This window comes from Leptosomus discolor, chromosome 8 (genome assembly GCF_034619465.1).
Source record: "Leptosomus discolor isolate bLepDis1 chromosome 8, bLepDis1.hap2, whole genome shotgun sequence".
Lineage (NCBI taxonomy): Eukaryota > Metazoa > Chordata > Aves > Leptosomiformes > Leptosomidae > Leptosomus > Leptosomus discolor.
In genome coordinates, this window is record NC_141398.1 from 5,831,006 (window position 1) to 5,855,394 (window position 24,389).

Here is a 24,389-nt window from a genome sequence, read left to right on the forward strand (position 1 = left end):
CGAGAGGAATACGTGGGAGTTGCCAGTCTGCAGTCCCATGTTCTGGAAGGCATTTCTCAGGCTCCCAAAGAACACCACAGAGTCCCGTCCTTTCCTTTTAGTCTTGCTATTGTGGATTCTGCTTCTGCAGAGGAGTTTTCCTGCTGTGCTGTTGGTTCCTCTGATGTTGATGGCTTAACTGCTGCTAGGATCTCAGGGGTGTTTGCAGGGTTTTGCTCTTCTCTCTGCCTGCTTTTGTAGGAAATGGATTCAGTTTTAGCTTCCTGTATAGAGAATGCTGTTGCCACAGGATATAATTTGCAATATTTATTGCTTCTGATGTGTTACCCCAGTGAAGCTGTACAACTTTAATACTCGGTGGGGAATAGTGACTTATCATCTAACTCTGCTAACTCTGGATGAATTTCTGTGCCCCCACAGAAGATAACATTATTATTTAGGCTTCTGAAAAAAGTAGAAGTTTTTCAGCTGCTTAAAACAAAATTGAATGGGAAATTTTAACTACCTAATGTAGTAGGAAATGTCAGTGTATCTGTAATACTCGAGAGGAATGAGATCAGCGCTGTCTGTCTGTGTTTTCCAGCTAAATGCATTGAAATTCTGCAGTTTGGAAATGGATTTGTTATGGATGTCTGCTTATCCTTCTTGCCTGGCAGCAATGGTAAGTACAGCTGCACATCTTGTATATCGTGCAGGAAATGTAAAATCTGAGAAATCCCCCAAATAGATTTTTCATTTGACCAACTCCAGACCCTTGTGCCATATTTTTTTTTTGTTTTCTACAGAATCAGCCTGAGCTGCTGCTTGTATCTGAAAGTTTTCACTGAACTCCTCTTAGTGATTAGAAAAATACTGGCTGGTTACAGTGTCCTCAAAATGATGCTCAAGTGGAGTTCTTCAGTTGAACTCCTGAGACAGAGAGCTTAAAAAGGGGGTAACAGTGAATGGGATAGGATGATGCTGTTAGTTTCGCCCGCTCCTTGTGGTGTTGCTGCGTGTGTTTGTTCTTGTTTGGAGTGAAGGGTGAGATCCAGAAAAAGAATGCAGGCCTGCATCAGAAATGGAAGATTAAGGAGCAGTGTTTGTCACCTGTTCAGTCTTAAATGTGAAAAAAATTGAGATGCTGAACAAGTTTAACCTGACTGTTCAGTATGGTTTGTATAGTTTTCTGTTAACATAAATGTTCAGACCTTGTAGCCTGCCACAGACACGTTCTTCTGTTACAAATCGGTAGAAGCTTTTTTTAAAAAACTGAATATATCCTCAAGCCAGAGATATATGTTGATTTAGGTTTGTGTTCATGAGAGCCTTTCACCTGGATGGAGGAGTGCCAGGGTCTCGGGAGAAAAAGTACTAAAGTTTCTTACTGTATCTACAGTTTTCAGCTATTCACTGCGTGGGTTCCGCGCTGATGGGCTGTTGGAGTGCGTGCCTCCAGAGCAGTTATACAGAAGCTTGTTTTATTCTTTGGCTTGTGATAATTATGGGAGATAGGAAAGCTCTATCAAGGTGCGTTGTCCCGTTTGGAAAGCAGAATGTGTGTGTTTCCAGAGTGTGTCTGATACCAGAAGCAGCATCTGCACCTCTAAAGAACTTTAAACCCCTGCCTCTATTTTTTCCTGTAAATATACTAACAGGTGGTTGTTGAGATGAAGTTAAAAGGCTTGAGGGTAAAGTAAAATCATTACCTCCAGTGCGAATTTTTGTTAGAAGTGAAGTGTCTGTGGTGCCAGTTTAACGAATATAAAATTCGTATTGCAAAGCAATAGATTATTTCTTTGTTGACGATACTGTACAGGTAAGAAATTCTCACTGTAACACTCAGAGTAGTGCATCTATTTAATGTTGAAATCGGGTTGTATATAAAAGAAGTGTCTATTCAGTTTGGAAAAAACCTTAAATTATTATAATTAATTCTCAGAACTAAAAGCTTCTGAAACCACAATTGCACGGAGTGCTTGAAGGTTCTCTAAAAGGTGGAATAGCAAGCATTTTGTTTTGCTGTGAAAATCTCCCAGAGTCCCCAAAACCCAGTGCTGCTTAAAGTTGCCTTCAGAGCAGGACAGTCCTTTAATATGGCCTCTTCCCACCCCCATTCAAATTAGTTATCTGAAACAACGCAGTGCTCGTAACCTGAAAAAGAGTGGTTTACTTTTCTGAAGAACTGAAGTTATTCTCAAATGAGAAGTTGTGTAGGTTTTATACAGAAATTTAAATAAAAGAAAAAAAATTATTTTAATGTCAGTTCCAATATGAATGATCTGTGCTACTAAAATTGTCAAGAAGCAGTTTAGATTTTGAACCACAAATATGGTTTTAATATAGCATAGCCATGTTCTGTTTTCTCCTGACATAGCAGTCCATACAACTGAACTGGTTTTGTTCAGAGGAGAACTTTAATTCTGAAATCTAAATAAAGTAGCTTAAAATATGTTATTAAAAACCTCACTGCGGATCATTTAGTCAGAAACATTAATTTGTAATGGCAATTTGGAATTTTAATGAGCTTCAGGGAAAAATGATCTATGAAAACTTTAGGAGTTGCTCTGAAATCTTTCCGAAGGGTGTGTTGGCAGCTGTATTAAGATTTAAAGAAACTTTTCCCTTGAGGACAATCTGCAATTCTTAAGTCAGGAATTAAACACAGAATTACTTCGCTGAAAGTTGTAAACTACTCTCCCTGAACTAGAAGCATTTACTACCTCTAATTTCACCAAGCAAAGAAGTTCAAAGCTTGCGTTGAAAATTGATTCATACGTACTGGAGGCTTCAACTTTCAAAAGACAGTGAAGTTCATGCTGTGTAGTATTTTAACTGATTGTCCTTGAAATTAAATGACTAATAAAAGAGTTAAGAACAATTTTTTTGGTGAAGAAGTCAAACAGGGAAAGCCGACAGACTACTCATTAAAACCTGAACAGTCATTTGCAGCTGCAGTATAGCTTCAGCTCTCCACTGGCAGCCTCTTTGAAAGGAGTTTCTCTACAGTTGTTTCCCGAGTCTTGAAGAAAAGCTTTGTACTGTTTTGGTTGCTTGCTTGCTTTTTGCCTTGCAGTGTCTGCAGAAATTCTGCTTCTAAAATGCTGGGAGTAGAACTTACTAATTTATAGATTTTGCTCAGCTCTCTTGTCATATACTGTGATTCTTCCTACCACCTGGATAGTTGTGGGCTGTAGCTTGGCCTCTGACAAATAAGAATTGTCTCCTCCGATCTGAACTGCAACAGGTGGAGGAAAAAAAAAACAGCGAGTGAGCTTGAAAAAGCTTTGCCGGTCACACTGTCCCCACTGCAACTGGACCACAGTTTCCAACTCGTTTCTTCTGTTTCCTTTGCAGGACTTTATCAGATCCAAATTCTAATACTCTAGAGCATGTATGTGAAAAACTGTGTACTAGTCTGGTTTTGCCAGTTATATACTTCTTGATACAACTTTTTGAGTGAAAGCTTTTACATTTGTCTGATACAGCAACTAGATCGTAATTCTCTTTTTGTTTTTATTAGCCAAACTTTTATTCCGTTGAATAACTATGTAATTGCTGTGACGGCCCATAAAACGTGCTTCTCGGGAAAGGATGATACGCGCCAAGAACATACATTATATTGTATTTTGTGGAAAAAACCCTCACTGTTGCCCAACTTCTGTGGACTTGATCAAGTATTCTTTGAAAGAAGCTCATTACCTTCAGTCCAAAGCAGTCTTTTTTAGCCCCATGAAGGGCAGGGAGGAGATGGAGGTAAAATGTGACTTAGAAGCTGGAGAGAAGCAGCAAGTGATGGAGGTGTAAGAATGAAATGTGACTTAGAAGTGCAAGAGGAGCAGCAGATAGCTAGGCACAGATTTGGAACAGGCAGAAAGAGGGAATTAGCACAGAGCATAAACTTATTATGAATATTCAAATTGATTTTTTTGGTCTATCCATAATGAAGATAAAATTATGGGATTTTATCAACTACTTCATTTAGAAAAAACTAAATGCCATCCCTTTAAAGATGACATTTAGGGTTTTTTTAAATGAAGTAGTTGATTTTAATGAAATCTAGTGGTTTGTTTTCTACCCAGACTTGAGAAATACAAATGTCTAGCTCTGATAACTTCTTTCTTCATAATTTTCTAATTAATTCCTTTTCTTATGCTGTTTCAGTCCCTAGCAGTACTGCTTCATCCTTATGACCCACAAGGAGTGGAGTAAGGGTCAACTCTTTTTCCCCATCATCTTCTGTGGGAGAGATGAACTAATATACTGCCCAACTTCTCTTTTTTCCCCTTAGACATAACTTTGCTGGTTTGATTCGATGGAGTTATGGTTTTTGCACACTTTTTAGATAGTTCCTAGAAGTGAATTACTACTCAAGACTTGAATCGGTGTATAATAATGCTAATGGCTTTCATGTCCCCATGTACCGTGAGTGGTGATCTGCCTGCCTTTTTTGGTCTTTTTATTTGCTGTGTAATAATTGTGCTGCCTCCATCTATATATTTATTTCAGTCAATTTAGGACTTGAACTGTATCAGTTCAGAGTAATTTTGTTTTGCTGCTTGCTCCTTTTGTATTTAGAGCAAGTGCCTGTTGATACCACTAGAGTAAACACAATGAATTAAAATCCCGAATACTTAAACTTTTTACAGCATGTGCGCTTGAAGGGAACTACTCTTCAGCATCTTAAGTATTTGCAGACGCTATTTTACATGCCAAAATCCCTTGTGAGGTTTTGTGTTCTTGAAATACTGGTTTATTTCAAATGGTATTACATGTCTAATTTGGGAAACATGAAAAACTAGTATCATGCTTGCCTGTCTGTATTAATATATTTATTGATACTATATTTCTTTCTATGCTATTTATATAAGTATTTATATCCTAGAATATTAGATTTTGTAACTTGAGTAATGAAGACTTTTTTTTTTTCTCCTCCTTTCCAGTACCAATACTGGCTTGTGGTGGTGATGACTGCAAAATATATTTGTTTATACAGCAGAATGGTGAGGTAATTACAGTTTTTGTCTCTTGCTCAGAACATTACTCCGTTCTTCTGCTTCTTTTCTTTCCATATGTGCTGCTGGTACTTTTGAGGTTCTTCAGTAACTGCTGTCTGTCTCTAGATAGCCATCACGTAGAATTACCTCTGTTCAAATGGTTCATCCATTTTTCTAGGTAATGGTGAAATGTACATACAGAATGTTGAAGCTGGATTCAGTGCATGAAAGTGTTAGTTTTTCTTACTTTTTCCAGGTGTGAAGCTAGCCTGTGTTTCAGTTCTCACTGACACAAAATAGCTACAACTGTCCTTCTTAACTGAGTATCCACATACTGAATGCTTCACATGGAAATGATGTTACTTTCAGTCTATAAATCCTCATAATAAACCCAATATGATTTCTATCTGTGGAATTACATGTTTGTTGCTAAGTATGCTCTTTGTGCTCAGTGCTTCTGAGTGTCGAAAGAAATATTTGAAGGAGTGTCTGATCTTGAAAAAGCACGCGCGTTTTTCACGCGTTACTCGGAAGCTGTAGCGATCTTTAGTTTTTCATACAGTTCAATGTTCCTTTGGAGCACTGCAAATAAATTCTGTCCTCTCTTGCATGTGCTCAGACGTTTTGTTAGACTCTAAAGCATGTGTTGAATGAGTGTCTTCCAAAACAGAAGTCAATGTCTCTTCTTTCTCTCTATTACTCCCTTAAGAAACCCTTCCAACCACAAACACTGGACCTACCACTCGGAAGCCCCCATTCACACTAACATACCTAGGAACAACTCTTCTGGATTTGTTCAGGCACAGTCCCCGTAGAGACTGAAGAACAGAGACTCCTTTTTGAGAGAGAAAAAAGCTACTTTATAAATAATTTTGGCTGTTCATGCTGTAACATATGATAATAAGATTTATTTTTTTGTTGTTGTCCCTAAAATAAGAATTTCATCCCTTATCTGCTATGGTCAAGGATTTCTTGACCACTAAGCAGGAAAGAAGGGTCTCTTTCTTAGCTTTTTATTTTTCCCTGCATAGCTCATGAGCTAAATCAGTTTAATGACATTCTCCTGGAGTTAGCAATGGCAGAACGCCACTCATGATTCTCAGCGTGCTAAAGAAAGGCTTTTGTCAGGGGATGTGCAGTTCATTTTCCTCACTGAAAATCTGGAACTTGTTTTCTTGTATGGTTCAGATGAACAAATGATACGCAGTTTGACTGCCAAAAGTTTTCAGAGATCCAGAACTTCCTTTGCCAATCATTGACCAAACTTTTGAGTGTAACAGCAGCCTTAGCCATTCTTAAATGCAGTCAGGCTGTGGAGGATAAAGGAAGGAAACTGGAATAAACAAGCACCATCTTCAGCTTCATAAGCAGTTTATGCTGCTGTCTTTTTTTGGAGGTAGGAAACTTTAATTGTACAAGGGATGAGGAGTTTTCTCTTATTTTACGTGTGTTATTTTTCACACATTTTCCTATAGGTTTAGGAAATATTTTCACCAGTTGTCCTGGGTGAGCTGGGGTTGAGTCTCTCTCTTTTAAATGTGATGGGACTTCTGGTTGGTGTCTATGTTAACTTTCCAGACCATCTCTTGTAACTGAGTAGACTGTACAGACCTCAAAGAGAAAAGCCCAAATTTCATTCCTTGTGGAGTAAAAGTGCCTGCATTGTGCATTACAGCTATTAACAAAATGAAAACATCCTTGTGAGCCTTCTGACGTAAACTCCTTCCTAGCTGCTAAAGGGAGGTTTTACTCTTTAGTCGGATTCTGTCAGATCTGCTGACACCTTTTTATGGCTTCTGAGTTCTCCTTTCAGAGGCATTTGAAGGAAATGCTAGTGTCATCCTGTCATTTTTCACAAGAACTTAGTGTAGAAGAGTGATTAGAATCTAAACTTCAGCATCATTCTCTAACTGGTAGGGGCCTGTAGCTCTGTCCTGGTAATTGTGGCTCTTGGAAACTTCTTCCTTTAGTTAAGGTCCTAAAAAAAAGGTGGTATGAACCCCAAGGTAGAATGTAAGTTCCTAACAGGATATTCTAATGAAACCTGGAGGGCACTGTTACACTCCGAGGGAGGATGAGGCATCTTCAGTTAGCTGGTAAAGGCTGCCTTTTGGTAAACTCAGCAGTTTTACAGCTGAAATATACTTACTCATAAAAACTGCTTGGTTTTTGAAATTGAGTGGGCAGGCTTCAAATCCTTGAAGACTCTTTACCCAGAGATCCCTTACTTTGCTAAGCAGTAGAGAGAAAATGATCTCTTTGCTTTTCTGAGTTTTTGAAAGAGGGTATTGATTTATAAAAGTACCCAGGGAGAAATCTTTCAGAAACCATTGTATGTTTTCCTGCTTGAGATATTACAGGCCTGTGGAGGGGAAGTCAGTAAACCAGAAGATCAAAACAGAGCTTTAAAACAAAACATCTCTATGTTGAGCTTGGTTTCTGTGGGAAGATTTTGCTGTGCATGTTTGAGTATGTTTCCCCCCAAAAATTTGACCTAATTGAATAGTGGAATAAGACTCAAAGATAATTCGGGCTCTTTTTAATTCTACAAGGCTAAGAGCTGGATAGAGGGGGGATATTGCATCTAGCATCTGGTGGAGAAAAACTGAGGAGATTTGGACCTCCGTTACCTTACGTGGCGGTTGCCGATTTTGCCAAACAATACTTCCAGCCTGGTCCTGAAGGACACGTACCCAAAGCATGGGCAGAGTTAGTTGTGCAGAGCGTGCTGGGCATGTCCACAGACAACCAGGCTTTGTTAGGTCTGCTGCCTACAGAACAGCTTTATTCTTTGCCTAAAAGAGGTGAGACCAAATTGCTGCTACCTAAAAATGTTCAGAGATTAGTTAAGAGGCATGGGAGAGCCTGTGGAGTAGGTGACTAGGACCATGAGTTTTTGTTAGATTCAGTTGTTGGTACTGTAACTTCCAAAGATCCTATGTATCCAGTAAGGACCGAGGGGAAAACTGAAATAGAGAAGGAGAAAGCTGAGACTATAGAAACAAAATCTGTAAAAATGAGAAGAGTGACAGCTCAAAATGCTTGCAAATATAACTGAAGCAATAATAAAAACTTTGAATAATTTAAAAATAACGACCATGAGCATCTGCAAGAATTAATGCGGGTTAAAAACCTAAAACATCTGAGGAAACTGGATGTGTGATACCAAGAGTCACAAACTTCAAAGAAAACAGCAAAAACAATACAAAAAACCCAAGCAGAGGTCACAACAGCAACACTACTCCTTGCTCAGTTTCAGTGGACAGTCTTTATTTTTGTGGGAAGCAATATCTTGAAAATTTTGAGTGAGGGCTTTTTCTGTAGTTTGACTTGAGGCTAGGTGGTGCCTAGAAGCCTGTTTGGGAAGTGATTAGAAACCTTGGGGTGGTATTAATAACCTCAAAGTAGTTAGTTTTGCTCTCTAAAGAGAAAGCAAAACTTCTGTTAATGGATCTCTTTGATATGAGGAGTTGAGGGCCATTAAAAAAAAACAACCCACACCCAACCTTGAGATTAGAAATTATCAGATGTGTGTTTAGATTAGATCTAAAGCCAAGTGTCAGGAGATACGCACCCCGTTCAACAGAAAAGGAACCATGAAAGAGAAGAATGTTGGCAACAGTTCAGCCCGAACCAATCTTTCAGTTGGGAATAATTTTACCAACTGACGTTGGTGAATGTAAAATACAGAGCATTATGTCAAAGATCATAGAAAGGAGTGAACAAATAGGTGTTCTGTCTATTATCTGAAATGTGAATTGCTAAAAAGATGATTTTTTTTTAAATTTTTTTTTTTTTTTTGACTTATTGCCAGAAACACATAGCCTTCAGAAAGAACCTTTAGGTCACTTTTTTGATCTCACTGCCTGGTCTGTTCCTGCCTTTATTTGCACATAACCAGTTGGGCGTTGTCTGGAGTGCCATATCCAAAAGTGCCAGTGAGTGCAGAAGTGACAAGCCAACTGAGACTTAGGTGGCTGCGAGAACACGTTCTTAATCAAGACCAAAACTTTGTGATTTGGAAGTTTCTGTTAAGCTGTTCTGCTCACATATCTTCTATACAGATCGTTCTGTAACATTAAGAATGCCAATGTAGGACAAGGAGAAGCTGAGTGAAACATTTTTTGATGGGAAGGTGTTACTGGGGAACACCCAGGAAAGGATGAACCAAAGAGAAAAGGCACTGATTTCTGAGTATGTGTAGTTAGCTGTAAAAATGTTTGGATGAATTACCACTGACGACTAGCTTCTCTGAAGCTGAAGACAGAGATCTTGACAGAGCCTTTCTTATTGTGTTGCTCTTTTTAATTTTTTTTTTTTTTTAATTATTTCATTTTTTATTACAAATGGGGAAGGAGAACTCAGCTGCAGTCTTGTGCTGAGAGCAAAGACTTGTCATTTAATTTTAAATTTTAGTAGGCCTAGGTAAGGGATTTAGCAGAATAGAATGCAAGAAATAATGTGATAGTTATTCATTTGTACTAAACTACACTAATGTTTTAACTGTAATGGTTCTTTCAGACATTTTAAGTCAACTTAGGATCAAAAAAATTCATGGAAGTAGGGCTTTTTCTGGGCAAAGAAAAATAGAAATGGTTTAAATGCTAATTAAGTAATAAACACTTGTACCTTACTTAAAACAAAATGGTAATGTTATATATGTTATGAATGAAAATATACTACTAATGAAAGTTCTTAGTAGGAAATCTGGACTGTGTTTGCCTTCCTGTGTTCTTGAGCTTGTGTTCACGCAGAGGTTTCCGTCAGCAGGTACCGTTCTGGATGTATGCCTGCCTTAGAAACTTAGCCATTAAACTGAAGAAACACGGGGAATATTTCTGACTCCATAAGTAATCCTTAGTATTAGTATTTTATTACAAATTAATTATTGAAATAATTTCAAAACAACTACCCTTCTTTTACAGTTGATTTTACCATTTTCCCCATCATCTGCAGTTGCATCTGCTTCACACATAGAATACAGGCTATTTACCATGTCATACCTGCATTACGGTATTCTGTGTGTACCACTGTAAGCCTGATGAACTTAAAAAATGTTCGTCTGTATCACAGAGAGACTGTGGGGTGAACAACTTAAATTCTTATTCTTTCCCGCTCATACGTGGGAAGTGCCACAATGTGACACGTGTTTAGCTAATGGTGATAAACCCAAAAAGGCCTATTTAGAATTTATCAGTAAATTACAATCCTTAATAGTGGCTTATTTTTCTAATTTCAAATAGCAGAAGCTGTAAACATGAAAGACTTTAAAAGCCAAAGCTAATTGCTCGTCTGTGCATGGTAATCAAGTGCGTTTCTGTGATCTAACAGGAATTTTTATTCAGTTTCAGAAAACATTAGTACTCCCTGGCCATGAAGATTGGATAAGAGGCGTTGAATGGGCAGTCTGTGGTCAGTATGAAAGCTGAATGAAGTAGGATACTGGTTTAACTGTTTATACTCTTTAATACTGGTTTAACAACAGTACTACTGTTTTACCCCTCCAACAGGTGGTTTTGATACCCTGTAGCACCTAAGCTGCTGTGGTTGTGCGTTTGTTTTCTGAGATGGTGGTACACATATTAAAAAACAGGGTAGAACTTTGTGCCCTGTTAAAACATAAGAATTATTGCACTTGTGCTACAGTTATATTTTGGTTATCAAAATTATGGCTGCAGGAGGATTGCTGTGGGACACTCACATCCTGTGTTTGCATCCCTCCTTTTGTCTTGCTTGCTTCGAGTGTGTTTACCTGGCTGGTAGCTGAACTCAAACAAGTAGGAGTTTTAGCAGCTGGTCCTTTTCAGTATGCAAATGCCTGTATCTCAGTGAGGAAGAGTTGGCTGCTTTTTCAAAGGGGGAAATAGAACTTTTCTTCTCCCCCCTCTTTTTTTTTTTTTTTTTTTTTTAAGACTGGGAGATTAAGAGGAGAATCCATTCAGATATTAACTAAGCAAGCAGTTCTTGCAATGGGGAAAATAAAATGGAAGGAATTAGAGGACACTACAGTCCTTTAGGCAGAAAAGGAGGAAAGGAGTTATCAAAGAGTATTGAGGCTGTTAGAATCTCAAGAGTGCAGGCCAGAGGTAGCGAGAAAGTGTATGTACAATATTTACCATGTCTTCCAAGCAGAACAATGTCCACAGTCAGTGTGTTCTAAACTAGTAGAGAGTTCGAAATGTGACAGTAAGTTGATGCTAAAATATATGCTTCCGATGCTGTGTACAATAGGAAAAATTAGGATAATGCTGTAGTACGTGTTTGGAAAGATGGTAGATGAGTAATAGCAGTGGTTGCAATGAAAACATGGCTCTCATTATCTTTTTTTCTTTTTTTTTCTTTTTTTTGAAACTAATAGGTGAAGACCTTTTCTTAGCAAGCTGTGCTCAGGATTGTTTGATAAGAATTTGGAAAGTGCATGCAAAATCAAAGCAGCTTCCAGAAACTGAGGATGATTCCATAAGACTGAAAGAGAATGTTTTTACTGTCAAAGGTAGATAACAGCTGTAAAATTCTTACACGATTGCTCACTTGTGTATCTGTGGTTTCAGAGTGGCTAACATCTAATTAGTTTTGTTTCTTGTATTAGCAGAATCTGAGACCAATTTGACTGAATTATTTTTATTCAGCTCTTAGAAAAAGTGGACTGTTTCAAAGCTGTGACTATGTAAAGTTAATGATGTGTTACAAACAATGGTAAAGCAGTGAGAGAGCTTAATATCAACGTGTGTTGTTAAACATATTCCAAATGCAGTACATAGTCACGAGATATATTTGTCTGCAGGAGGTAAACTGTGGTCCAGTGCTCTGCTAGTTTAATAACATACCTTCAGTTTTCTTTTGAGTTCCGTTCATTAAGAGGTGCTACTATTGCTTTAACCTTAGAAAAAAATACTGGAGATAACAGATAAGTATGTGCAGGCTTACTTTTTGGTTATTTAACATACTGTTGGAGCACTGTAACATCAGAGGCTCGCAATGCTGACATTGAGGGGTAAATTGTTAGGCAACTTAGTTTGTATAATGAGGTTTGTATGATGTTATGTGTAAAAAGTGCTCATGGTAATTGCTGGAAGTCCTGATTCATTGGTGGAAGTGTGTTGATGCTTGTATGTACAGTTATTTGGAGATATCAGTATGCTTAAGTTCAGAGTATGGGTAGAGCAAATGTCAGAGAGTTTATTTCAAAATAGCTTGAGAGTTCTCCAGGAATTCTGTTGCCTCAGAGTGGTAACACAGGCTGACCTCTTCGTGTCAATGTGGTACTCGAGGCTTGTGGCAAAGTAGGTTTTCAAGGAGCTGTTCAGTGTCAGTAGGCTATTGAGATATTGGTAGATGATGAAAGCAGTTGATTTTTTTCACTGAAGATATCAGAACTGACCTGCTCTTTCTTGGCTTTTAGAAAGAAATGTGCTTTTCTCTGATTTGTGGTAGATCCTGACACATCATACGCAGTTACTTTGGAGTCTGTGTTGGCTGGTCATGAAAACTGGGTGTATGCAGTTCACTGGCAACCTCCATTTCCCAAAGGTAAGAAGATACCAAACACTTATCAGTTGTGTTAAGTGTTGTGTACACAGAGTACAGTCACCTATCTTTGTATTGTGTTTGTGTCCTCACTTGTCGCTGTGGACTATGGAAATGTTTAAATTCTGCCAATGATGTTTTATAAGTAAATGGATGTTTTGGCTGAAGGTGCCACGATAGCACATCTTACACCAGAGGCTCTGTCTGTCGTTGTGTATCTCTTACTCCTGTGTTGTTTAATGAATGAAATTAGAATAACTGAGCTGTACTGGCTTTATTGCAATTGATTTGCTGTTCGTGGAATAAAAATTAGTTGAATTAATCCGTATGAATTAATAGCTCTAATACTTTACCTTGATACATGTGTGTGAAATGTCTGGTTTTTAGAAGGTCAGCATTACCTCAAGAGCACTCTTTTCTTTTTCTTGGACTAGAAGGGATCAAATAGCAACATTCAGAGGATTAAGCTTCAGTCATCCATGCATTATCATAACATGCCAGGGATTCCTTGAGTATCAGCTTTCTCTAGCCAGCATGTAGCTTTAAGGCACTATTGCAGACTCTCATTGAAAAAAAAGAAATGTTATTTTGCATCTTGCCCTAGTCTTTGTTTTTAAATCCTTAAATTCTGACAGCCTTGTTTGTGGTACTGATTTGCTCGTGCATGTCTGCCTGGAGTGTAAGGGAAGGAGATGCCTGATTTGATATGCTTGCACCATCATCATGTCCTTGTGTATTTGTATTGGCAAAGGTGCCTTTTTTTTTTTTTTTGAGGTGTTTTAGAGTTACTGATGGCAGATGACTTCCCCAGTACAAAGCATAGCTTTATTCCAGTGTATATAAAACACTTGAACAGCAGAGTGCAATTAGAATGTCAAAATACCTGTAGTGAAAGACAGAGGACTTGCTTTAGAAATATTGGCTTAATTATCTGTTTTTTTCACTTCTTTTTTTTTTTAAACATCAATAAAAGATTTGGCTGCTAAAGCAAGGTTTAGGCAAGATCTAGTCATGCCAGTCCTGCAGTGCAATCTGAAAAACTGTCCAGTTAGAGCATGACGTCCTCCAGGTATCTTACTTCATGCTTCTGCATTCCTGCAGCTGCTTGTGTTCTGTGGCCTCCCAGTCTTGGGTTCCCCAAAGCAGATTTTCTTCTTCAGTAGAGGCAGACTGATCAGAGAGATCATTCTCAATGCGGAAGGTAGGAGTTTTGGTGTGACATAGGGTACTGCCTCAACAGATACCCACCGATGTCTCTGTTCTCAGGAAAAGTTCCCTGGCAGTTCTAGGGGTTTCCTGACTGGGTGATTAAACCAGTTCCCTCTTCCCCGTTCGGAGTGTATTGGGTGGTTTTCTGGAGTGCTTCACTGTGTTTTGGGGAGCAGTCCTTAGGGCTATATGTGTTACAAGATGCTAGAGTCTATTGAAGTCTGTAGTGAATCTAACACCTAATTTGGAGAAAACACAGTGAATACTGGCATAGAGATTATTTTGTTTTACAGTGGAAATCTCTCTGTAAAAGCTAATTTGAGGAATAGAACTGAGAGCTGCTGTGCAGTCTCTGTGTGAAGCTCTGTCTTTTCCTCCAAACTACATTTGTTTCAGTGTCAATTCGGAGTGAATAAAGAGTAGAACGTGGTTGTTCTCACGTCCATGTTTTACATTTCCTTTGAGAGGTTATGGCTAAAAAAATACAGTACCTCCTAGCGAACACCTAGTAAGAACGCAGAGCCTGTGAAGTCTGGCATTGAAGTACTGCATTGCACGACTCTGGTGCTGAACAATTTTCTTAGAGTGTTTGCATTTCCCTATGGCCAAACTCTTTTAGAAAGCGTTCTCGTGGGTTGTAGGGTAATCGTGTCCCTTGTGCTGTAGATGGCAGCATGCAACAACCAATGAGGATATTGTCTGCGTCGATGGACAAAACTGTGATCATCTGGGAACCTGATAAGGAATCTGGAGTCTGGCTGGAACAGGCAAGTGTCAGTCTTTCTCCCAGCATGTCTTGTATTCAAGTTGCCTTTCCAGCATCATGCGGGTACTGGAGGGAGCAAAAACTCTGTAAAATGCTGGAAGGGAAAGGCAAAAGCATTTTCTTGCAAAAATACTCATTCTGATGCTGCGTTGCAATTAAAACGGTGTTTTTCAAAAATGCTGTGATGCAGTATGATTTTTATTGCTTGTTTCCTTTCTTATTACCGTATTGGGGAGTTTCTAAAGGGAGTTTGTGCTCATGTGGCATTCATAGTGTAGCAAGGCAGGTGCTGCATAGTAACACACACTGTGTGCTCCTGGTAAGAGGAGGAAGAAACCAAACTGAATTATTTGTAGTTAATCCTTGTGGGAATGTGCACCCAAGCAGTTACTACAGAGCAGCTGACACACTATTCACAAGCCTGATTTTACTCACAGTAAATTGTTCATGGGCTGTGTCATTAGGTTTTTCTTCCATTTGAGCTGGATACTCCTGTTTCACTGTGGTATTTTGAATGCTGTTCTAATGGAGATCATCCTAAATAAACAAGTAGTACAACCAGGTTTATCTAGTGCTTTGGGAGATGTCTCTGTTTTCAGTTGACCTGCTTTTCCAAATTGCAACAGTGCAGCCGGAGTTGTTTGTGTTGGGTTATGCCAGCCATTGTTTGTGGTCTTTCCTGTCACAAAGTAAGTTCTAATCCTCTCTTAGGAGAGAAAAAAAGAGAATTACAGTAGGTGGATTTAATTTTTCCCCCGTTCCATTGAAAAGTTCTTGTGTCTTTTCACTTGAAGCAGAAATTAGTTCATAGTAGAGTGTTCACATAGAGATGGTGTTTGTTGTCCCTAGTTGCAAGGCTTAGTTGTGGCTCAATTTACAAGCTTCTGAAAAGGAGTTGTGCAGTAAAGCTTGTTGCAAGTTTTTACTCTTTCTTTGTGCGTTTCATTTGCATCAGTCAGACCTCAAACATGAAGCTTGCAGTTCGGATCAGACATTTTAACTGTAACAATCCTTTTTGCATTGAGGGAGGGAAACCTGAGCTGGAAGCCTGCAGGGAAGAAGGGTGCAATGGGAACATCCCATTTTTTCTCTCTTCCATTTTGGTATGATGAACAAGGAGTCTTTACAAAAATCATTCCCCTGCTCAGAGGTGAGACTAGAATTCTGCTTCTGGCATGGCGTATCAAAGTCACTTCTATATAGGTGGTGTTTTTCAGAATGAGTGCTGATATAATGGACACACTGATCCATCCTGCCGTTTAGAATGAGGTATAGATTCACTTCATTGTGACCTTAAAAGCAACTGAATAATAATGGGAGAACTGTTAAGAGTTCAGCACAAAGGAATTGTGTTCTTATCTCTTGAATGACATGAAAATGTAACTTTAATAATCTTTTAATATAATTAAAAACTTGGAAGAGCACTAGACCAACTATAAGGGGGGTGTGTGTGTGTGTATGCACACATACATATATGCACAGTCACAAGGGAGGCACAAAACAGAGGACAAAATATGCCACAGAAAGAATGTGGAGCAAGTTGCAGGAGTCTGTGGAGAAAGAGGGAAGTGGAAATATGTTAGTGAATCTTGGAAATTAAGAAAGAAAAAAACAGTAATTGGGAACCACTCTTCCTTTGGATCTTCTTTCCATTTTGTGCAACAGAGCGATAGGAAAGCAACAGGTGACAAGAAACGGTGACATCCACAGACTGGACTGAAACGTAGAAAGGTCGTGTTCTGATCTCATCCGGTGTAGTCAAGATCCTTGAGCAAGATCCTATCCCGAGGTGTTTGTGAAGGGAGGCTCTGTTAGAGTGGCATGCAGCTTTAATTCCCGTGATATTTTCGTGTTTAACTTTGCAATTAAAATACTCTTTAAATGTATTTTTGTGTGTAATGGGAGCTAAATTTTCATCTCCTGAGGTTAGGATGAGTTTGTATGAATGGAAGGCCGTTTTCATGGGTGTTTCGCTTGTGATCACTAATTCAGGTGCGGGTAGGTGAAGTGGGTGGCAATACCCTTGGATTTTTTGACTGCCAGTTTAGTCCGGATGGTTCAATGATCATTGCTCATGCTTTTCATGGAGCACTACACCTTTGGAAACAGGCTACAGGTAATAAGGTACGTTGGTTTTTTATTATTATTATTACTACTATTAAAAAATCACACTTATGTCACTTGAGGTAAGTTCTGTTGTTAATAGGAAAGTGTAACAGTACAATTCAAAAAGAAAGATTGAAGTAGTCCTTCTCTGAATGTAATATTCTGTAGGAGTCTCTCTCCTGCATGGAAGGGAGGTTGCAGTCTCCCAGGCTTTGAAACCTGTGGTTCCCCTGTGGGAGCCATGAAGTCAGTGGAATAGACTGAGCTCCTTCGTGGTTGTTCTTTGTTCAGAAGTGGCAGCTGAACCAATAACACAAGTTTGTTTCAGATTGGAGCATTAAATCAGTATTTGTGTCTCTTTGGCCACTCTGAGTTCATGGGGTGGTTTTTTGTGGGTTTTGTTTTTGGTTTTTTTTTCCTTAATAAGGACCTTGATGCTTTTATTTTGCTTGGAATATCAGTCCATTGAAAACTCCTTGCTTCTTTGGTGACTTTTTTGATAGAAAGAATGGACTCCAGAAGTTGTGATTTCAGGACATTTTAACAGTGTAGAGGATGTAAAATGGGATCCAGAAGGAGAGTTTATCATCAGTGTTGGTTCTGATCAAACTACTAGACTCTTCGCTCCATGGAAAAGAAAACAAGAGCCGGAGGTATGACCTTCAGAGATTTTTGTGAGCTTGGTAAAGAGGGCTTGTCTGTCCTGAGTTTGCAACAAGTCACCCGAGTATAACTCAAACCTTGAATTCCCCCACGTCATGTTCTGTTCAAAACTGCTCGTGTGAACGCTTGGTTTGGTCATTCAGTATGTGCTGTTTTCACTTTAAAAACACTAGTGGTAGAGTTTTAGCAATCACGTAGCATGACTGCTGTTTGATCCTGAGTTCGCCTCTGGGTTCCCTTCAGTTGGTGTTCTCCCAGGGTCTCAAAAGCCAGGCTGTGCAGTAATTCAGAAGGAGGAATACATGGCTGATTCTAATAACCATCTCTTGTCCTTGTTTAACACCTGGCTAAGCACTGCTGCAGGTAATCGTAAAGAAACTCGATTTTTGGTTGTGTGTTTTGGGTTTTTTTGCTTTTGTGTCTTTTTTTTTTTTACACAAACTTAATCTGAGTAAAGTTCTCACTGTGTTTTTTTTTACATGGTTTTGTTTATGACTGTGACTTTTACTGGAATGATTATCTGAACTGTGTGAGTGCAGTTGGTACCTGTGCAAGCAACTCTTCAGGAAGAACTACTCCTCAATAACTTTGTGTGTTCCAAAATAAGTCGAAATTTTGGTGTGGGAAACCCTGCCTAGGAATGCAGAAGTCCCTGTTTCTAGTTGCTTATGCATTTTCCTCATCTACAAATACAGCTTTTTCTGGCAGAACAGTACTAATGTTCCATTCAGGAAACTGGCAGAAACAAGGCTGATCGAAGCACTGTGCAAGCTGTGCTATTAGTTGGGGGAGGCAAACAGTGGGTATTACATCTGTCTCATCAAAGCTTCTGTAGTGTAGACCAGCACACGATGTCTTATGGTTTTGGAGACTGAATTTGGCATCAGTTCCTTGATTTCCTCCTTCCAGGCCACACAGAAATGGTGGCAATCCCAGCTCCAGTGCTAAGCTTTGCCTTGTGTTCTAGGAAGGGCATCTCCAGTTTCCTTCCCTGCCTCTTCCCCTAACCTCCACTCTGGAGGGCTCAACAGCTCTGTGGAAAAGACGGCGTGTTGGATTTGACGTAGGGAAACCAAGTCCAGGACTAGCACGTGCTGGAAGTCGGCGGCATTCACCAGAGCTGTCAGTACCACGTCCTCTGTCACCTGCTGAAGCACCGCTCTTCGTTATGGCTGCTGCCGGCTAGATTTTCATCCCATTGTCTGAAAGCACCGAGCTTTGTGTGATTCACCTGTACACCTGTTCCTGCTGGCCCTGCGACTTTTGAATCGACTGATTTAGCAGAGTGATCGCAGCCTTCCTGCCTGGTGTGACCTGAATCACTGCACTTCCCCTCCTGTCCTGACACAGAGCAGCCGCCTGCCTGGTTCGGCCGGGTGTAACTCCAAGTAGCGTCAACGCTTCTCGCTGCACGGGGTGTAGGAGACAGTGACAGTGTCCTGTCGGTAGGGTGAGGTGGAGGGTTGAGGTGGAAATGGGTCATTTGAAGGGGTGTGTGCAGGACTTCTGAACCCTGAAAGCGAGGTGTTTGGTTCTGCTGCTCATGAACTTGGGTAACGGAGGCTTTTAAAGTGCCTTCCGTTCTTTACTATACCTGAACAATTGCAACAGGTGACATCTGATGTTTGTCTTAACAGGACACGATGGATAGTTTTGATATCTATGAGGAGTTAGTATTGCAGCTCAATATTCACGTTTTTCTCTATAAAAAGAGAACTGAGTGTTAAATGAAAATAATTATCCCTTCTTAAAAATCTCAATTCTGATACTGTACTGGGCTCAGATACCAGAAATGAGGGATAACAATCAGCTTCAATTTGTCATGTGAATTTGCACTCTGATTTTTCTGGACGCAGCTCATTACATGACTTATGCTGCCCTCTCTTTGTCTGTTTTGGGGTTTTGTTTTTTTCGTTCCTGTTCTGTGCTGTGTTCTAAACGATGCAAAGATGCACCTGGTAAAGGGTAAGAAGTGTTTTATTGCACTGTTTGCTTGTGGTTTGTTTCTTTTGGGTTGTTTTCTTGTTTTGTGTGTTCATGGTTTTGTGGTTTTTTTGTTGTTTTTGGTTTTTTTTTTTTAAAGAATTAATGCTTTTTTTCTCACTGGAAAATAGTCAGAATAATCTTGTGAAACATGATATCTGAGAGATCCTACAAAATCTCCCCTTCAAGTTCTGTCGGAAGCTTCAACATTCAAAACTCAGTTGAATTTTTAGTGTGATGTATGCAGTTTACAGTCAACGTAATGCCTTCGTTTATATTTGTATGATACCTAGTACAATGTAAATTCCATCTTGGCTGCAGTTTTCCAGGCATTGTAATATTGAGGTAGCCTACATTAATTCTAACTGATTAAATTATTTCTATTTCTCGTATCTGTTAACTCAAAGTGCACACTGTGTTTTTCCAACTGAAATACCATGTAGGAGTAGTAGCAAATGACACTCACTAAAAATCTTTTCATGAAAGTGTATGTGCTAGAAAAGAAAGGGTTTTTTTTAAGAATAATTTTTTTCCTGTGTAGAATAAATTCATTTTTAGAAAAGCAATTTAAATAATTTAATATTTTTTTTCCTAATATTCTTTGCTTAGTGTAAGTATAAAACTAACTTGTCTGTCTAATTTCTGGTTAGCTGTTAATTCTGGTTTTCTTTCATTAATACTTGAAGCATGGACATGAATATTTCAGAGAACTAGGGGAAAAACCAGTGCTTCAAATGAAAACGCTTCTGAAATCATCAGCATTTTCCAGCTGTTTTTCCTATAAGAAGCTATTTTGTTTAGTCAGTTTTTTTGCAAAGCTTTTATGAAACGGTCTCACTCAAATCTAAAGAAAGGGGGGAAACAGGAACCTGTAGCGTGCTGACAGCAGTGCTGCTGGGCTTTGTGGAAGACAGATGAAGGAGGCAAGGTAATGGTCACTACCTTTCTTAGGCCTTTCAGAGCTGCAGGTTTGAAAGCAGTAAGTGGCATACAGTCCTCCCTTGCTTAAGCAAATCGTGTCCAGTTCCTGACTGGCTAGCGTAAAGAAGCTGCAGCAAGTGCAGTGTGCCCTTAGTAATAACAAAGGTAGGCAAATGCCTTAAACCCATCTGTGCAGGGACTCAGTTTACTGATTACAGGAATTGTTTGGTGGAAAAATAGGATTTAACTGACGTTATGTGATGTGTGATTATGATACATGAATATCCATCAGTTTTCTGGATGTCAGTAGAAGGCTGCTATTAACTTCACATTAATAAAGTCAGCAAGTAAAGTATTGGTACTTTTTTGGAACTTAAAAATCTTGCTGCTTCGCTGGTTAAGAATTGTGTTTTAACTGCACCTCTGTGTGTTTAGGTAACGTGGCATGAAATTGCAAGGCCTCAAGTACACGGATATGACATGCGTTGTCTGGCGATGATCGGCCGGTTTCAGTTTGTGTCAGGAGCAGATGAGAAAGTGCTTCGAGTTTTTTGTGCTCCCAAGAATTTTATAGAAAATTTCAGTAACATCACTGGTGTTCCCGTGGACAAGCTGACCTCCCACGTGAGTGTGCTAAAGCAATGCGAAATGAAGGCAGCCCTCTTTCATGTAAATAAAATGAGTGCTTTAGAAAATGTCTTAATTGCACCAAACTCCATAAAAATTCTTTTAATAGATCTGAAACCTTAACTTTCTCTTTCCTTTCCTTTCTGCTTGCTTCCACGTGTGTTGTTTCGTGTGTGTTTTTATCTTGGTGTCTGATAAAACAGGTTGTGTTTGAAAGTAAATAAGCCCCAGTGTCTGAAAATTGCCAAGCGTATGGGTAAGTTTTAAGTAAGTCAGATCAAGTAGACAACTGTACGTGCTTGGGAATTTGAAAGCAAACAGTAAAGCCTGGGAATATACTTCTCCTTAATTTAAGGGTGTAGTAGTCTTGTCTAGATGTAATTATTGTTGTGAGATTATATGTTGTTGGTTTGTTTTTTAAATTGTATGCTGGATTCAGCACTGTAGTTAGTTGTTACGTATAAATATTTATAAGTATGTACTTTTGCTCGTGCTTTAGTTCCTCTTGGCATTGGAAATTTTCTTGAGGCCTTTACATTCCAGTTCTTAGCTGTGGATAAGTATGCTTTCCTACTCTGTGGAAAGATAAGGCTGCAGAGTGGCCGTCCTTTGATTACTCCCCATTTGCTTTAAAATATAATTCTCTTTTTCTCTGCATTTTGTAGAGCAGACCTCATTCAGGAGAGTTGCCTCTGCATGCTCTTTGCATTTCTGTCTCAAAAGTGGTGTTTCCTGCGCAGCTTCTCAGAGATGGATTAGCCTTTCCACTTCTTTTAACAATTGAAATATCTGGGAAAGAAATCTGTTCATTTTTGATAGGAAGTAGTTACATAAGTAGCTATTTAGTGCTTTAATTCCGTACAACTTTGTGTTTGTGTTAAAGACACTGTACAAATAACGTTGTGCTTTTATAGTGCTGGCAGATGTCATTGTTTTACTTTTTGTAGCCTTTCTTTATCAGCTCTTCCTCTGAGTGCTATTTTTTGATCCATGATATCACAGAGTGTTTCACATGGGCTTTGTTTAAAGAGGAAGGCTTATGAGCTCTAATGATACAGCCACTCTTAAATAGTGTTATTGAAATTGTTTTCTGTGAATGTTTTTTTTTTTTTTTAATTAAAGTGGGTAAGCTGCTTCTTAATTTAGCTCAAATGTCCCCAAAAAAAAACTTGAACCAAAAAAAAGCCAGCTTTATATTCAGAAAGGGTTGAATGGAATTACATTCAGTTCAGATCCATGGGATTGTATTATACTTTGGGTTGTAATAAAGAACCATTTTTGTTTAGAGGCCTTAGACCGATGTGTGTGTCTCATTCATACATTTTTTCATCAAATTATGAACATTTAAATAAATAACAATTTTAAGATGTCACCTAAATTATTAATCCAATTCTGTAAAAGTCTTTCTTTGACCGTCTCAGACACTGTAAGGAAGAGGTTTTACAGCTATTAACTCTAATCTTTTAAAGAGCCCCAGGTTCACTTACCCTTCCTAAATTTTGACTTTTTCCCTCTGTAGGGAAGTATTTTCTGTCTGATGATTTGTCTTTCCTCTGTGTTGCTCTGAACAGCCACGTACTCCAGCCACATCTCTGCTATGTACTGAAGTTGTGGGCACAGGCACTCACCCTCTGTCCCCTTTTCCAAAACGCTGCTTTATTGTTTCACCTCAGAACAAACTATTTCCCACTGCCTTTGTGTTAAAAACCGTAATGCTCTCAGTTGATTAGTTAGCACGTATATCCTATAATAAACAAAATTGTGGAAGAAAACCTGTAATTAGGGATGAAGATGTATGCTTTACAGCAAAACCCTTGAGCTGAGGCCTTAGAAAAGCTTTTTATTTTTCTTCCTGCCAGAGTACTGGTCTTCATTTTGTCCAGGGTATGTTCTGGGTGAGTTGGGAGTTTTTCAAAGTGCCCTGTCCACTTCTCTAGAAAAGTCATTCTCTTTATCACAGGGATTCCTTAAACTGTGGCCTTTGAAATCTGAACCTACGTGACAATCTGTGTAACCTTTCTTTTACCTTTTTTTTTTTTAAAAAAAAAAAATTCAGCAGTCTTCTGATCTTCCAGAAGGTGCAACTGTGCCAGCTTTGGGATTATCCAATAAAGCTGTTTTTGAAGGTACGGCTAATGAGAAATAATGGTGCTTCATGTGGGAATTCTTTTTTAAATGATTGTTGTAGTGTATATCTTCTTGTTAGGTCTGTCATTGTAAGCTTGACTGCAAGTTTAGGAATAAAATTGTGCAAAGTGTTTATTTCTCTGGTAGCACTTACATATGGTGCTTAAAAATTAAAAAAAAAGCACAAGTAAGAACCTTCCCTTCCTTTCTCTGCCTTTGGTTTCTCCCCTAAACATCCCCTAATGTCTTGTGCAAACCCAAAATGCTCTTCCCCTGCTTTCCACGCCGTGTCCTGCACCCCTGTAGGAGGTAACCCCCCTCAGTCTGCACAGTGCTCCCAAGAGCCACCTCTTGTTGACTCATCTTGATGAGTTTCACATAGAAGCTGGTGCTCATCGCTCTCCCGTGATGGGTCTGGGAGTAGCCAGGGTGGGATGGTACTAGAATTCCCCCACGTGCTGTTGTTCCTGTTTTCTCCGTGCTCACTACCCATCCCTTCCCCCCGTCTCCCCGAGAACACTGATGACTTCTAGCCAAAAAAATCAGTATTGAATAGCGTACTGTGAAACCTACATTCAGAGTTGTTAAAGCAGAGCTACCTGTTGCTACTTGTGGTTTCTCTGGAAAAGACCTTGACCTCTGAAGCTACGTTCTGGAGTCCTTTTCACCTTCTCCTCAAATGTGAGCACCCTTGTAGAGGCTTATAGAAGTAATGATGCTTTGAGGGGGATCAGTCCCGTTTTCTCTTCTGGTGACAAGAGCCATAAACCTTCTCCGAATCAATGATGCTTTGTGAAAGTCTTTGGGAAGGAAGAATTAATTAACTAATGTTCTGTCAGTAAAGGCTGGTGAGGCACCAGATGAATTTCTTGGCGAGGTGGTGGGGATCGTGTTGTGGGGGCAACAAGGAAGGAGGGACAAACATCTGTCTAGAATGATAAAAATAGAGTCTTGAGACTGAGGATGGGACTGGATATCTGGTGTTTAATAAAGTCTCTGGGACAAATGCATTTGCACTGGAATCTACAAATTAGGTCAGGCCTGTTTTTTTTCTTTTTTTTTTTTTTTTTTTTTCTCTGCTTAAAGCTTTATCAGGAGGTGTGAATTAAAAAAGGAAGCATTTTAATAAGCTTTGTCTCCAGGGTGTTCAATGGCAATAGAGCTAAATTTTCCTAAATCTTCTGTGAGAGAAAAGTAGCTTTGTTGTACTTGGAGGTAACTCGTAAGATATATTTTGGCAAAACCTCCTTTTTTTTTTTTTTTTTCCCCTGCTTTCACGTGAGTCCTTCCGCTGAGAGAGGGAACAAAACGTCCTTCCCCTAGTGTATTGTCACACACAGAATAACGAATTTCCATTGATTTCATGTGGCACCCCCAGAAGCAGCACTCTTGAGTGGAAAAGCTGTCAAAGTTTCCTGCGTTGTCCACCATTGCCCACCCAATGCTGTCAGCGCTGGTGGCTTAGGTTAAAGCCCCACAGACCT

General features: G+C 39.2%; 1 protein-coding gene across 2 annotated transcripts in view; it reads left to right on the top strand.

Annotated features, from left to right (window-relative positions):
- The window catches only part of ELP2 (elongator acetyltransferase complex subunit 2), a 38,450-nt gene that overhangs the window by 4,535 nt on the left and 9,526 nt on the right, over window positions 1-24,389 (top strand). The window contains exons 5-14 of one of the 2 annotated variants that reach the window (XM_086468899.1): window positions 584-661; window positions 4,923-4,987; window positions 10,322-10,388; window positions 11,335-11,469; window positions 12,411-12,506; window positions 14,379-14,479; window positions 16,471-16,602; window positions 17,088-17,237; window positions 20,587-20,775; window positions 22,835-22,904. In XM_086468899.1, the coding sequence (XP_086325025.1) occupies window positions 584-661; window positions 4,923-4,987; window positions 10,322-10,388; window positions 11,335-11,469; window positions 12,411-12,506; window positions 14,379-14,479; window positions 16,471-16,602; window positions 17,088-17,237; window positions 20,587-20,775; window positions 22,835-22,904 (1,083 nt within the window). The remainder of the gene's footprint in view (window positions 1-583; window positions 662-4,922; window positions 4,988-10,321; window positions 10,389-11,334; window positions 11,470-12,410; window positions 12,507-14,378; window positions 14,480-16,470; window positions 16,603-17,087; window positions 17,238-20,586; window positions 20,776-22,834; window positions 22,905-24,389) is intronic. The other variant, XM_086468900.1, reaches the window with a different exon arrangement.